The sequence below is a fragment of the Hylobates moloch genome, unplaced genomic scaffold (genome assembly GCF_009828535.3).
Source record: "Hylobates moloch isolate HMO894 unplaced genomic scaffold, HMol_V3 SCAFFOLD_4, whole genome shotgun sequence".
Classification (NCBI taxonomy): Eukaryota; Metazoa; Chordata; class Mammalia; order Primates; family Hylobatidae; genus Hylobates; species Hylobates moloch.
In genome coordinates, this window is record NW_026652279.1 from 111,542,772 (window position 1) to 111,555,922 (window position 13,151).

At 41.2% G+C, this 13,151-nt stretch overlaps 1 protein-coding gene across 1 annotated transcript in view; it reads right to left on the reverse strand.

Annotated features, from left to right (window-relative positions):
• Positions 1-2,483, reverse strand: part of LOC116467486 (serine/threonine-protein kinase N2-like) — a 3,140-nt gene extending 657 nt beyond the window's left edge. The window contains exons 1-2 of the mRNA XM_058438166.1: positions 735-2,483; positions 4-596 (exon numbers count right to left, since the gene is read on the reverse strand). Coding sequence (XP_058294149.1) covers positions 4-596; positions 735-2,043 — 1,902 coding nt within the window. The 5' untranslated portion in view covers positions 2,044-2,483. The remainder of the gene's footprint in view (positions 1-3; positions 597-734) is intronic.
• Between the last annotated feature and the right edge of the window lie 10,668 nt (positions 2,484-13,151).

Genomic DNA, 13,151 nt, shown 5'->3' on the forward strand with positions numbered 1-13,151 from the left:
AGCTAAAAGCACCTTTCCAAATTGTCCTCTTCCCAAGACAGCATAACACCTGAAATCTTGTAGATTAATCTGAAACCTTTGCTGAGATCTATCCTCAAGTTCTTGAATACCACTATATTCTAGGCCTGACTGAGGAGTATCAGGCTTGTATTCAGATTGAGATTTTGGAAGTATATTATTTCTGTCATTCTCAATATCAAAAGCAGTCTCTGAATCCTGTCCTGGTGTATCCAAAACTCTTAATTCAGAAGATTCATCTATTTCTCCAAGGGAAGAAGCTCGTGGTGGGGCTGGAGGAGGTTCAGGCTCAAGATCAAAGTCCAGTTTGATTGCTGTAGAATCACTAGCTGGAAGTGCTAGTTCAGGGATGTGTACATCAACCACTGGCACTGTAGTAGGCACAGGAGCTTGAGGGCTGAAGGTGCCAGAATGATTTACTGTAGGAATAGCTCTTCTTACTAGCCTTCTCCAAATGGCAATAATGATATTCATTTGAGGAACTCTGAGATATCTTTTGCCTTGTTGCTTTGAAAAAATTTTCTTTTGTTTTTGAAGTTTTGGTCTTCTTTCAATAACTGGATTAAAAAAGGTAACCTCTGCAAATAAAGTACCCTGTGGTTCCAAATAGAGACACATGCCATGCCGTTGGTTGTCTAAAAAATCTTCTAACCTCAGAAATTTTACAGCACAGAGAGACCGCCAATCACGCCAATAAAGTGAAATTTCTAGCTCACGTGACCTGTCCAGTTCCAGTGTAAACTTCTGGTCCCATGACTGATTGGAAATAGGTTTCCAGCTAGTTTGGCCAACCACAGTATTATCGAGCTTCAAAACAGCACAGACATCATTGGACAAGTCATCGGTTTTTAGAAGATTTCCACGACTTCTGCTTTTACTTGTACTCATTTTGATCATGAAACATGATCTGGTTTCACTTGGACTCCAACCAGGCAGTGCAACTGATGTTGCTTTTGACCGTCCAGGGACATTCTCTAGGATATCTTGGCAGCTGATAAGACGCACTTCCAAAGTACCTGTTAATGCTGCTGGTTTGGATAGTGTACTATATTGATTTTGTGTAGATATCATACTTTGACGTGAACTTAGTGTTGGTGATGCAGCAACAAGTGAAAGTTCTTTAATAATAATACTGCTTTTGGGATGATTCTTGGGGAGTTCATTTAATCTTTGCTCTAATGAGTAACTTAAAAGGTCCAACTTCTGACTTGATTCATTAAATCTTGCTTGAGCTTCTGAAAGTGCTTTTCTGTCTGTTACTTTTCCTGAGCCAAGTAATTTCATGACATTCTTTGCACCTTCTGCTACTGCAAACTGTATCCTAAAATGATGCCTTAATTCTTCTATCCGAAGTTCAAGAGGACTTATCCCAGGTTTTGTATTATCAAAAGCCAATTCATTAGTCTGGACTGCCTGAAGAATCTGCATTCGTATGACTTCTATTTTTGTCTTGCTGTCCTGGAGCAGTTGCTGAGCTATACCATGGAGTTTCCGATCCTTTGAAGATCCATTTGAATACATCTGTATCATATTCTCTGCATCTTGTTTTACTTGAAGTTCTATATCCAACTGTTTTTGTAGAGCCTTCAATCTATTGTTGCTAGTAGAACAACGAGGGTCACTATTTGGAGTACCTGGAGTCGTTGGGCAATCTTTAATACCTTCTGGATCTGATACAACAATATGTGCATTTAATTCCCGCAGCTTGTGATGTAGTTCTTCTAATTTTTTATTTGATTTTTTCAAAATGTTGTCTACATAAGCCAAACTGTTTTTATCTGTTGTGACTTTCCTCAGATTTTCAGCTCCCTCTTTGATTTTCAGTTCTTTCCTTATTTCTCTCTTAATTCGATCCTTGATATCATCCAATTTCTGCTGCACCATTGTATCTGAAAAGTCTAATTTTTGAACAGCACTCACATTCTCAGAAAACGGAAGACTTCGGGAATCCCCCTGCAGTTCCCTGAGCAGACTCTCCCCCGGTTGGGGGTTGGACACCATTGCGCTGGTATGGACTCCGCACATGGACGCGGCCGCCGCTGGCGAAGGGAGAAGGCGGAACGGAGCTCGGAGTGGGGGTGAGGAGAGGGGAGAGAAAGCAAAAAAAAAACAACTAGGGATTCATGGAGGCGCAGCCCCTGCGGGAGGCGCGGCTTATTCCGTCTGGTTCATCCAGAGAGGCGGGGAACGAGGGCACTCCTAGCGGGCTTCCTCTCACTGCCTGCCGGCCGCCACCACCGCCCACACTGGAATGTTGGTCTAGTTGCTCTGGGTGACACCAGAATCTGCCTCAAGCTTCTGTGTTCTGAGCACTGAGGCCACCTATTGCATTTTTTAAAAAACTTGGAGTCAATGACATGGATGACCAGTTAATCAAGGCTGCCCACTTGGATGCCTTTTTTCATGTCTCTGAAAATTCAGAGAATTCATCGAACATTCACTAAGCATCTAGAGCCAGGAATGGTGTGGACACTTATTAAATTATTGCTGAATAAAATAGTAAACCACACTTACTTAGAGGCTGGTCTTGCAGATATTACAGAAACACTTGTCAATCATAAAACAAGATGCATGTGTTCTTATAACCTGCTGACCAGTTTATCAAAGTTCTCCTCAGAGTCTTCCTTAGGTAATTGCCCTCTATTCAGCTGGTTTCCCTAGCAACAGCTGACATTCTGAGAAAGGCAGCTGTGGCTCTGCCTTAGCTCCATCCATTGCTCTCTAGTGGGTTTCTGTAATTTTCCGTAGCAGCAGCACCTATGTTCATGTTGTATTATCTTCTCATTGTTCTTGTAAATTTTTAAAAAATAAGGGTGGGTTATATATACAGTTTGACTCATTTCCATTAAAAACAATTAAAATGATTGATAAAATGAAAACAAACAAAAAACTCACCATCATAAATATGTCTCCAAGCTGGCAAGAAAGTAAGGAATCCTCAGATTAAAAACTGAATCGAGACAGGCACCCAGAAACAAAAGCAGAGACAACTTTTGCATTGAGGATATTTGCCATGAATTTGAGCCTAGGTGCTCAAGGTCTTGCAGGGTATGGAAAAACAGAGAGAAAGACTAGGGCCCAACCAGGTTGTGATTTAATAGAAACCCCACCCCCACATATAAACCGTGGACCCCAAAGCCTATACCCTACAAATAAACATGCTCTCTGCCCCTCTCCCCAGGGGACAGTGAGGACACTTACTATATGGAGTCACTGACTGTATTAGTCTGTTTTCACGCTGCTGATAAAGACATACCTGAGATTGGGTAATTTAAAAGAAAAAGAGGCTTAATGGACTCACATTTCCATGTGGCTGGGGAGGCCTTGCCATCATGGTGGAAGGCAAAAGCCATGTCTTACATGGCAGTAAACAAGAGAGAATGAGAACCAAGCAAAAAGGGAAACCCCTTATAAAACCATCAGATCTCATGAGATTTAGTCACTACCAAGTGAACTGTATGGGGGGAAACTGCCCCCATGATTCAGTTATCTCCCATCAGGTCCCTCCTATAACCTGTGGGAATTATGGGAGCTACAATTCAAGATGAGATTTGTCAAGATGAGATATAAACCATATCACTGAGTATACAGGGAAAGTCTCCTTTGGGAATTTGCAACTATACACTGGCCCTCACATGGTTTGTAACCCAAATTCACACAATCTATGTTATCTAAAAAACATACCATCAAAAATGTAGTTTAAAGTGATCCCAGGCTGTTAGTAGTACTGCTTGCCTAGCGGAACCAAGTGCAGTTCTTTTCTGGAAGAACTACCTTGCTTCTAAAAACAGAAGGTAAGATATGGCCTAAGACAGAATAGTGAATTTAAAGATAAACCTGAAGAAACCACAAGAATAAAGCATAGAGAGAAACCAAGATGAGAAACAGGAGAGTTTGAGAACCATGGAGGAGAGAATGAAAAGGACTAACACAGGTCTGATGTGAGAATGACAGGGAGAAAGAAAGAATCGGGTAGAAACAATATTCGAAGAGAGAACAGCTGAGAGGTTTTTAGAAAGCCATCTACAGATTGAGAAAACCCAGCTATGGTTGTGTGCAGTGGTTCAATCCTGTAATCCCAGCACTTTGGGAGGCTGAGGTGGGTGGATCACTCGAGGCCAGGAGTTCAACACTGGCCTGGCCAACATAGCGAAACCCTGTCTCTACTAAAAATACAAAAATTAGCCAGGTGTGTTGGCACATGTCTGTAGTTCCAGCTACTCAGGAGGCTGAGGCAGGAGAATCGCTTGAACCTGGGAGGCAGAGGTTGAAGTGAGCCGAGATTGTGCCATTGCACTCCAGCCTGGGCAACAGAGCCCAGACTCTGTCCCCCCCCCCCAAAAAAATAAAGCTATAAATATAATCATAAAGCAGGATAAATGCATAGAACTGCACTCCTGGACACAGCAAAATGAAAACTGAAAACCATGAGAAGATAAAGTCCTCCATAGAGAGAAGACATACAACCTTTCAAGAAGTGATGCTTAATTTGATAGCTTGCTTCTTAATGGCAACAATGGGGGTCAGAAAATGGCAGATCTGTACTGAGAGGAATAAAAACACTGATGCAGAAGTTGAATCCCAGGTTCCACATCTCTCAAATATGAGCGCTAAGTAGACATTTTTAAACAACCCAAAACTCAGAGAGTTTGCAACATTTAAACACCCAGTAAGGAAAATTCTAAAGGCTATTTTTTTCAGGCAGAAGAAAATGATCCCAGATGGAAAGTCTGATGTAAACAAAGGATTAAAGAACAAAGAATATGGCAAATGTGGGTAAACCAAAGCTAATATTGATGGAATGAAACATAATTAAAATATCTTTTGGAGTTAGAAAAGCACGATAGGACTAAAATACTTGGCAATAGCGTACAGACGGGAAGAGAATAATATTGAGTTTCTTGTGTTTGGGGGGAGAAGGATAAAAATACTGCTTTCCTTTAGAATACAGTGTATACAACTTTCAAAATAGAAGAGGAAAAACAATGAGAAAATAATAATCAGTCCAAAAGAAGGTGAGAAGAGAGAAGAAATGAAGTATAGAATAAGGGAGAACAAACAAAAGCACAAGATAACCAGGTACAAATAAATCTAATTTATAAATTTAGTAATTATGACAAATATAAATGGACTTAAATCTTCAGGTACAAGGCTGTGTTTATAAAATGTAGTTATATGCTTTTTATCAGAGATAATATGAAATACTTACAATGGCAACAAAAGCCAAAATTGACAAATGGGATCTAATTAAACTAAAGAGCTTCTGCACAGCAAAAGAAACTACCATCAGAGTGAACAGGCAACCTACAGAATGGGAGAAAATTTTTGCAACCTACTCATCTGACAAAGGGCTAATATCCAGAATCTACAATGAACTCAAACAAATTTACAAGAAGAAAACAAACAACCCCATCAAAAAGTGGGCAAAGGACATGAACAGACACTTCTCAAAAGAAGACGTTTATGCAGCCAAAAAACACATGAAAAAATGCTCATCATCAACAGCCATCAGAGAAATGCAAATCAAAACCACAATGAGATACCATCTCACACCAGTTAGAATGGCCATCATTAAAAAGTCAGGAAACAACAGGTGCTGGAGAGGATGTGGAGAAATAGGAATACTTTTACACTGTTGGTGGGACTGTAAACTAGTTCAACCATTGTAGAAGTCAGTGTGGCGATTCCTCAGGGATCTAGAACTAGAAATACCATTTGACCGAGCCATCCCATTACTGGGTATATACCCAAAGGACTATAAATCATGCTGCTATAAAGACACATGCACACATGTGTTTATTGTGGCACTATTCACAATAGCAAAGAGTTGGAACCAAGCCAAATGTCCAACAATGATAGACTGGATTAAGAAAATGTGGCGCATATACACCATGGAATACTATGCAGCCATAAAAAATGATGAGTTCATGTCCTTTGTGGGGACATGGATGAAACTGGAAAACATCATTCTCAGTAAACTATCGCAAGGACAAAAAACCAAACACCGCATGTTCTCACTCATAGGTGGGAATTGAACAATGAGAACTCATGGACACAGGAAGGGGAATATCACACTCCGGGGACTGTTGTGGGGTGGGGGGAGGGGGGAGGGACAGCATTAGGAGATATACCTAATGCTAAATGACGAGTTAATGGGTGCAGCAAAACAACATGGCACATGGATACATATGTAACAAACCTGCACATTGTGCACATGTACCCTAAAACCTAAAGTATAATAAAAAAAAAAAAAAAAAAAAACAGCCTGTTAGAACAATTCAAGGGACCAGAAGTTTGCATTATGTTGCAAGGCAACAGTTTCAGCAGGGAACTGATGGCAAAGTTCTTTACCATCTTAAGTTGAAAATGACTTCCCGGTACATTTCAATAATTCTCAGCCTCCAGGGCAATAGAGAATGAATCTATTCATTTTTTTCAATCAATGAACTATCAGATATCTTAATACATAACTGTCTTTCCTCAGATACCTTTACAAGAAGCACACGCATCAATCTATGGATTTCTTTGAACATTTTTTCCACTCTTATTCCTGTAATAATTAGTATTTTGCAAGTCATTTTGACTTCAGTTACCCAGTGGATTGTGTTTTCTTCCAACATTCTCAGGTTTTTCTTTTCTTTTTTTTTTTTTTTTTGAGGCGGAGTCTCGCTGTGTCGCCCAGGCTGAAGTGCAGTGGCGCAATCTCGGCTCACTGCAAGCTCCACCTCCCGGGTTCACACCATTCTCCTGCCTCAGCCGCCCGAGTAGCTGGGACTACAGGCGCCCGCCACCACGCCCGGCTAATTTTTTTGTATTTTTAGTAGAGACGGGGTTTCACCGTGGTCTCGATCTCCTGACCTCGTGATCCGCCCGCCTCGGCCTCCCAAAGTGCTGGGATTACAAGCGTGAGCCACCGCGCCCGGCCCCATTCTCAGGTTTTTCAAAGATTATTTATTCATTCATTCATAGATCAATTAAGCAGACCCTCAGCAGTCACATAGCCTTCACTGGTTTATCAGTGTCTTTCTTTTTTTTTTTTTTTTTTTTTGTGAGACAGAGTCTCGCTCTATCGGCCCAGACTGGAGTGTAGTGGCACCATCTCGGCTCACTGCAAGCTCCGCCTCCTGGGTTCACGCCATTCTCCTGCCTCAGCCTCCCGAGTAGCTGGGACTACAGGCTCCTGCCACTACGCCCGGCTAATTTTTTAATATTTTTAGTAGAGATGGGGTTTCACCGTGTTAGCCAGGATGGTCTCAATCTCCTGACCACGTGATCCACCCACCTTGGCCTCCCAAAGTGCTGGGATTACAGGCGTGGCCACCGCGCCCAGCCATCAGTGTCTTTCTTAAAATGTGGTGTAGGCCGGGCGTGGAGACTCACACGTGTAATCCCAGCACTTTGGGAGGCCAAGGTGGGTGGATCACTTGAGGCCGGGAGTTTGAGTCCAGTCTGGCCAACATGGTGAAACCCCGCCTCTACTAAAAATACAAAAAAATAAAATTAGCTGGGTATGGTGGTGCATGCCTGTAATTCCAGCTACTCCGGATGCTGAGGCAGGAGTATTACTTGAGCCTGGGAGGTGGTGTTTGCAGTGAGCCGAAATCGAACCACTGCACTCCAGCCTGGGAGACAGAGTGAGACTCCATTTGAAAAAAATAAAAACATTAAAATGTGGATTTACTGTTACTGGCTTACCACACGTGGCTTCACTGGCACTATTCCCTCCCTGATCTAGAGACTGGGTATATTCTATTGCTTGGCATGCTATTGACAAACATGTCTGGATCCTTCCTTCTAAATAAATCACCATGAAACAGATTGTATCCTATAACTAAGCAATTCTACAGTCGCTTTTTTTTTTTTTTTGAGACGGAGTTTTGCTCTTGTTGCCCAGGCTGGAGACCAATGGTGGGATCTTGTCTCACCGCAATCTCCCCCTTTCAGGTTCAAGTGATTCTCCTGCCTCAGCCTCCCGAGTAGCTGGGATTACAGGCGTGTGCCACCATGCCCAGCTAATTTTGTATTTTTAGTAGAGACAAGGTTTCTCCATGTTGGTCAAGCTGGTCTCGAACTCCCGACCTCAGGTGATCTGCCTGCCTCAGCCTCCCAAAGTGGCTGGATTACAGGCGTGAGCCACAGCGCCTGGCCACTACCGTAGCTTTTTGAATTTTTAGTTATGGATGTAAAATTCACCATTGTTAAGTATACAGGCCTCATTACAGCATGCTTCTTTCCTTTTACTTAAAAAAAGTTTTACAACTCAAGAACCAAAAAAAATTTTTCTTTGTCTTGCTCTGTTGCCTAGGCTGGAGTGCAGGGGTGCCATCATGGCTTAGTGCAGTTTTGAGCAGCAAGGTTCAAGTGACTCTTCCACCTCAGCCTCCCGAGTAGCTGGAACTACAGATGTGTTCCACCATGCCCAGCTAATTAAAAAACTTTTTTTTTTTTTTGTAGAGACAGGGTGCAGCGATGTTGCCCAGGTTGGTCTTGAACTCCTGGGCTCCCGCCTCGGCCTCCCAAAGTGCTGGGTTTACTGGTGTGAGCTAATACATGTTAACTGTAGAAAAATGATCAGATAAATATAAAAGAGCTAGTTCTCTGTATTCTTATTCCCAAGATATAGTATTTTGGTATACATTACTTCGTACGTTTTCCTCTGCGTAAAGCTCTAGTTTTTTTTAATGGATAAAATTATACACACAAATGTTTAACAACTTGCTTTTCTCAATTATCAATATATCTTGGATAGTCTAGAGCCATACGTAAGAATGAATTACAATTATCAGCAGATTTCCTTGAGGGCAGGGACTATCTTTTTTTTTTCTTTTTGAGGCCGAGTCTCGGTCTGTCGCCCAGGCTGTTGTGCAGTGGTGCGATCTTGGCTCACTGCATGACTCACTGCAAGCTCCACCTCCCAGGTTCACACCATTCTCCTGCCTCAGCCTCCTGAGTAGCTGGGACTACAGAAACGTGCCACCATGCCTGGCTAATTTTTTTGTTGTTGTTGTATTTTTAGTAGAGATGGGGTTTCACTGTGTTAGCCAGGATGGTCTTGATCTCCTGACCTCGTGATCCTCCCGCCTCGGCCTCCCAAAGTGCTGGGATTACAGGCGTGAGCCACCGTGCCCGGCCTTAGGACAGGGACTATCTTAAGTACAGTCATGTACCACATAGTGTTTCAGTCAACATTGGACTGCATATATGACAGTTTTCCCATAAGATTATAGTGGAGCTGAAAAGTTCCCATTGCCTAGTGATATCAGAGTCATCATGACGTCTTAGTGTAACATGTTACTCATGTTTGAGGCGATGCTGGTATAAACAAACCTACTGCACTGCCGGTCATATAAAAGTATAACACACACAGTTATGTACAGTACATAATACTTGATAATGATAGTACACAATTATGTTACTGATTTATGTATATACTCTATTATTCTTTTTTTAAGATGGGGTCTTGCTTTATCGCCCAGGCTGGAATCAAGTGGCGCTATCTCGGCTCACTGCAACCCCTGCCTCCCGGTTCAAGTGATTCTCCTGCCTCAGCCTCTTGAGTAGCTGGGATTACAGGTGTGCGCCATTAGGCCCAACTAATTTTTGTATTTTTAGTAGAGATGTGGTTTCAGCATATTGGCCAGGCTGGTCTTGAAACCCTGACCTCAAGTGATCTGCCTGCCTCGGCCTCCCAAAGTGCTGGGATGACAGGCATGAGCCACTGCACCCATCCTGTTTTATTTAAAAAAAAATTTAAGCCATTCAAATTTAGCAGTGGGGGGTTGTATACCAACTTTAGTGACACTAAATGTTAGTAAGTTCTGATAACCCACTACCATTGGACCAACCTGTACTATAATTTTTTGTCATTAGAGTGTACTCCTGCCTACATATATATAAAAAGTTAATTGTAAAACAGCATCAGGCAGGTCCTTCAGGAGGTGTCCAAAAGAGGGCGTTGTTATCATAGGAGGTGACAGCTCCATGCCTGTTATCGCCCCTGAAGACCTTTCAGTGGGACAAGATGTGGAGGTGGAAGACAGTGATATTGATGATCGTGACCATGTGTAGGCGGAGACTAATGTATGTGTTTATGTCTTGGTTTTTAACAAAAAAGTATTAAAGAGTAAAAAATAAAAAAAATTTTAAAAAGCTTATAAAATAAGGATATAAAGAAAATATTTTTGTACAGCTATACAGTGTGTTTGTGTTGTTAAGTGAAGTGTTATTACAAGAGAGTAAAAACGTTAAAAAAAGTTTAAACTTTTTTTTTTTTTTGAGAGTGAGTCTCGCTCTGTCGCCAGGCTGGAGTGCGGTGACACAATCTCAGCTCACTGCAACCTCTGCCTCCTGGGTTCAAGCGATTCTTCTGCCTCAACCTCCTGAGTAGCTGGGACTACAGGTGCCCGCCACCATGCTTGGCTTATTTTTTTCTATTTTTAGTAGAGACGGGGTTTCACCATGTTGGCCAGGACGGTCTCGATCTCTTGACCTCATGATCCTCCTGCCTTGGCCTCCCAAAGTGTTGGGACTACAGGTGTGAGCCACCACACCCGGCCCCAGTTTAAATGTTTGTAAAGTAAAAAAGTTAGAGTAAGCTGAGGTTAATTTATTATTGAAGAAAAAATTTTAATTAATTAGTGCAGCTTAAGTGTGCAGTGCTTATAAAGACTGCAGTAGTGTACAGTAATGTCCTAGATCTTCACATTCACTCCTCACTTACTCACTGACTCACCCAGAGCAATTTCCAGTCTTGCAAGCTCCATTTATTATGGTAAGTACTCTATACAAGCATATCTTTTAAAAAATCTTTTATACTATATTTTTACTGTACCTTTTCTATGCTTGGATACACAAATACTTGTGGTTGTGTTTCAGTTGTGCACAGTAGGCCATACAGTGACATGCTGTACAGGTTTGTAGACCAGGAGCAATGGATTATGCCACATAGCTTAGGTGTGTAGGAGGCTGTAGGTGTGTAGGTGTGTACCATCTAGGTTTGTGTAAGTTCACTCTATGATGTTCCTACAATGAAGAAATCGCCTAACATGCATTTCTTGGAAACTATCATCATTAAGCAACATAACTGTATTTATGAAACACAACACATAGGCGATTCAATTGTTAAATGACTATATTGTAATGATTCCTCTGAGACTACAGGTTACACATTTCAACCAATAATGGGACAACTTTTCCTTTAAATTTCCGTAGAACTCTTAGATGGATGGTGTGATTCATTTACATTACTAATTATATCTAACATTATTCTGTGTTCGTATTCACTATTTACTTTAATAATTTGGTCCCAATTATTTTAAAAGAGCAAGTTGGAAGACAGTCTCATATCTGACACAGTAAATGGAAGAACAATAGTTAATTGAGTCCACTATTGTTTCCACTCATCCATATGAACAGCCCAGTCCGCTCCCAACAGTGTCTCCCTGCCAGGTTGCATTAATAATGCAAATTAATATAAGTAGTAGTTGATTATATTCCATTTACGAGTACTATGCTTGGTTATGCCTGCATACAGAAAAATTCCAGTTTGGATTACAGATTCTTTTCTCACAATTTTTTCAGTGTTTTTGTATTATCTAAAATAAATTATTGATTTAATGTCTCTTACCACGTTCAAGATTTCACTTACATCTCCAGATATGCTTCTGGTCCCTATCTAGATTTACATTAAGAAGTAAACATAAAGTAAAAAGATGTGAGCAAAACACCATGCATTTGTCTGTTTTTGTTAATGATTTAGAAAAGCCTTAATTCAAATTATAATTTTATACCATTCTTAACCCATAATAGTTTGTAATCCAAGTTACAATACAGCGCTGTAATTTTGCCTGATGAGCCAAAGGCAGTTAAAAACCAAATTCTTTTTCTGGTTTTTAATATGTAAACTGATTGTTCATAACATTTTCATCATTTCACATATTTAACATATCTCCCAAAGTTTAAATCACTGAAATAACATGGAAAATATATCATTGATTAATTTTCAGTCTGAGTGTGAAAAACTACCCTAGTATGGACAAATGGGCTTTTGCAATAAACAGAATCAAGATAGTGAATAATGCCTCCGTGAGCCAGGAAAAAATGCAAGTCTTTGCATGTTAAAATACAAGAATGTTTTATGTCCTATCTACATTTATATTTATCTATCATTATATATTTAAGGTATGGGTATTATACTGTACTAGTATCATTCTATTGGCTTAACAAAAGGTTTTATTTAAAAAGTTCTCTTAGTCAATTTTTTTTTTTTTTTTTTTTTTGAGATGGAGACTTGCTCTGTCGCCCAGGCTGGAGTGCAGTGGCGCCATCTCGGCTCACTGCAAGCTCCGCCTCTCGGGTTCACGCCATTCTTCTGCCTCAGCCTCCCAAGTAGCTGGGACTACAGGCGCCTGCCACCACGCCCGGCTAATTTTTTTGTATTTTTTTAGTAGAGATGGGGTTTCACCATGTTAGCCAGATGGTCTGGATCTCCTGACCTCGTGATCCGCCCTCCTTGGCCTCCCAAAGTGCTGGGATTACAGGTGTAAGCCACCGCGCCCGGCCCAATGTACTTTTTAAAATAGACTTTATTTATTTATTGAGATGGAGTCTCACTCTGTCACCCAGGCTGGAGTGCAGTGGCGCAATCTCAGCTCACTGCAACCTCTGCCTCCCAGGTTCAAGTGATTCTGGTGCCTCAGCCTCCCGAGCAGCTGGGATACAGGTGCATGCCATGTCACCTGGCTAATTTTTGTATTTTTTAGTAGAGACGGGGTTTTGCCATGTTGGCCAGGCTGGTCTCAAACTCCTGACCTCAAATGATCCACCCACCTCGGCCTCCCAAAGTGTTGGGATTACAGGTGTGAGCCACCACATCCGGTCAACTTAGTTTTTTGGAACAGTTTGTATTTATAGAAAAAGAGAAGACAACATTGAGTTCCCATACATAATCCTCTCCTAGTTTCTCCTGTTATTAACATCTTACGTTAGTATGGTTCATTTGTTACAATTCATGAATGATATAATGATACATTATTAACTAAAGTTCATGGTTTATTCAGATTTCCTTAGTTTTCACCTAATGTTCTTTTTCTGCTCCAGCATCCTATCTGGTTACCACATTACACTTGTCATGT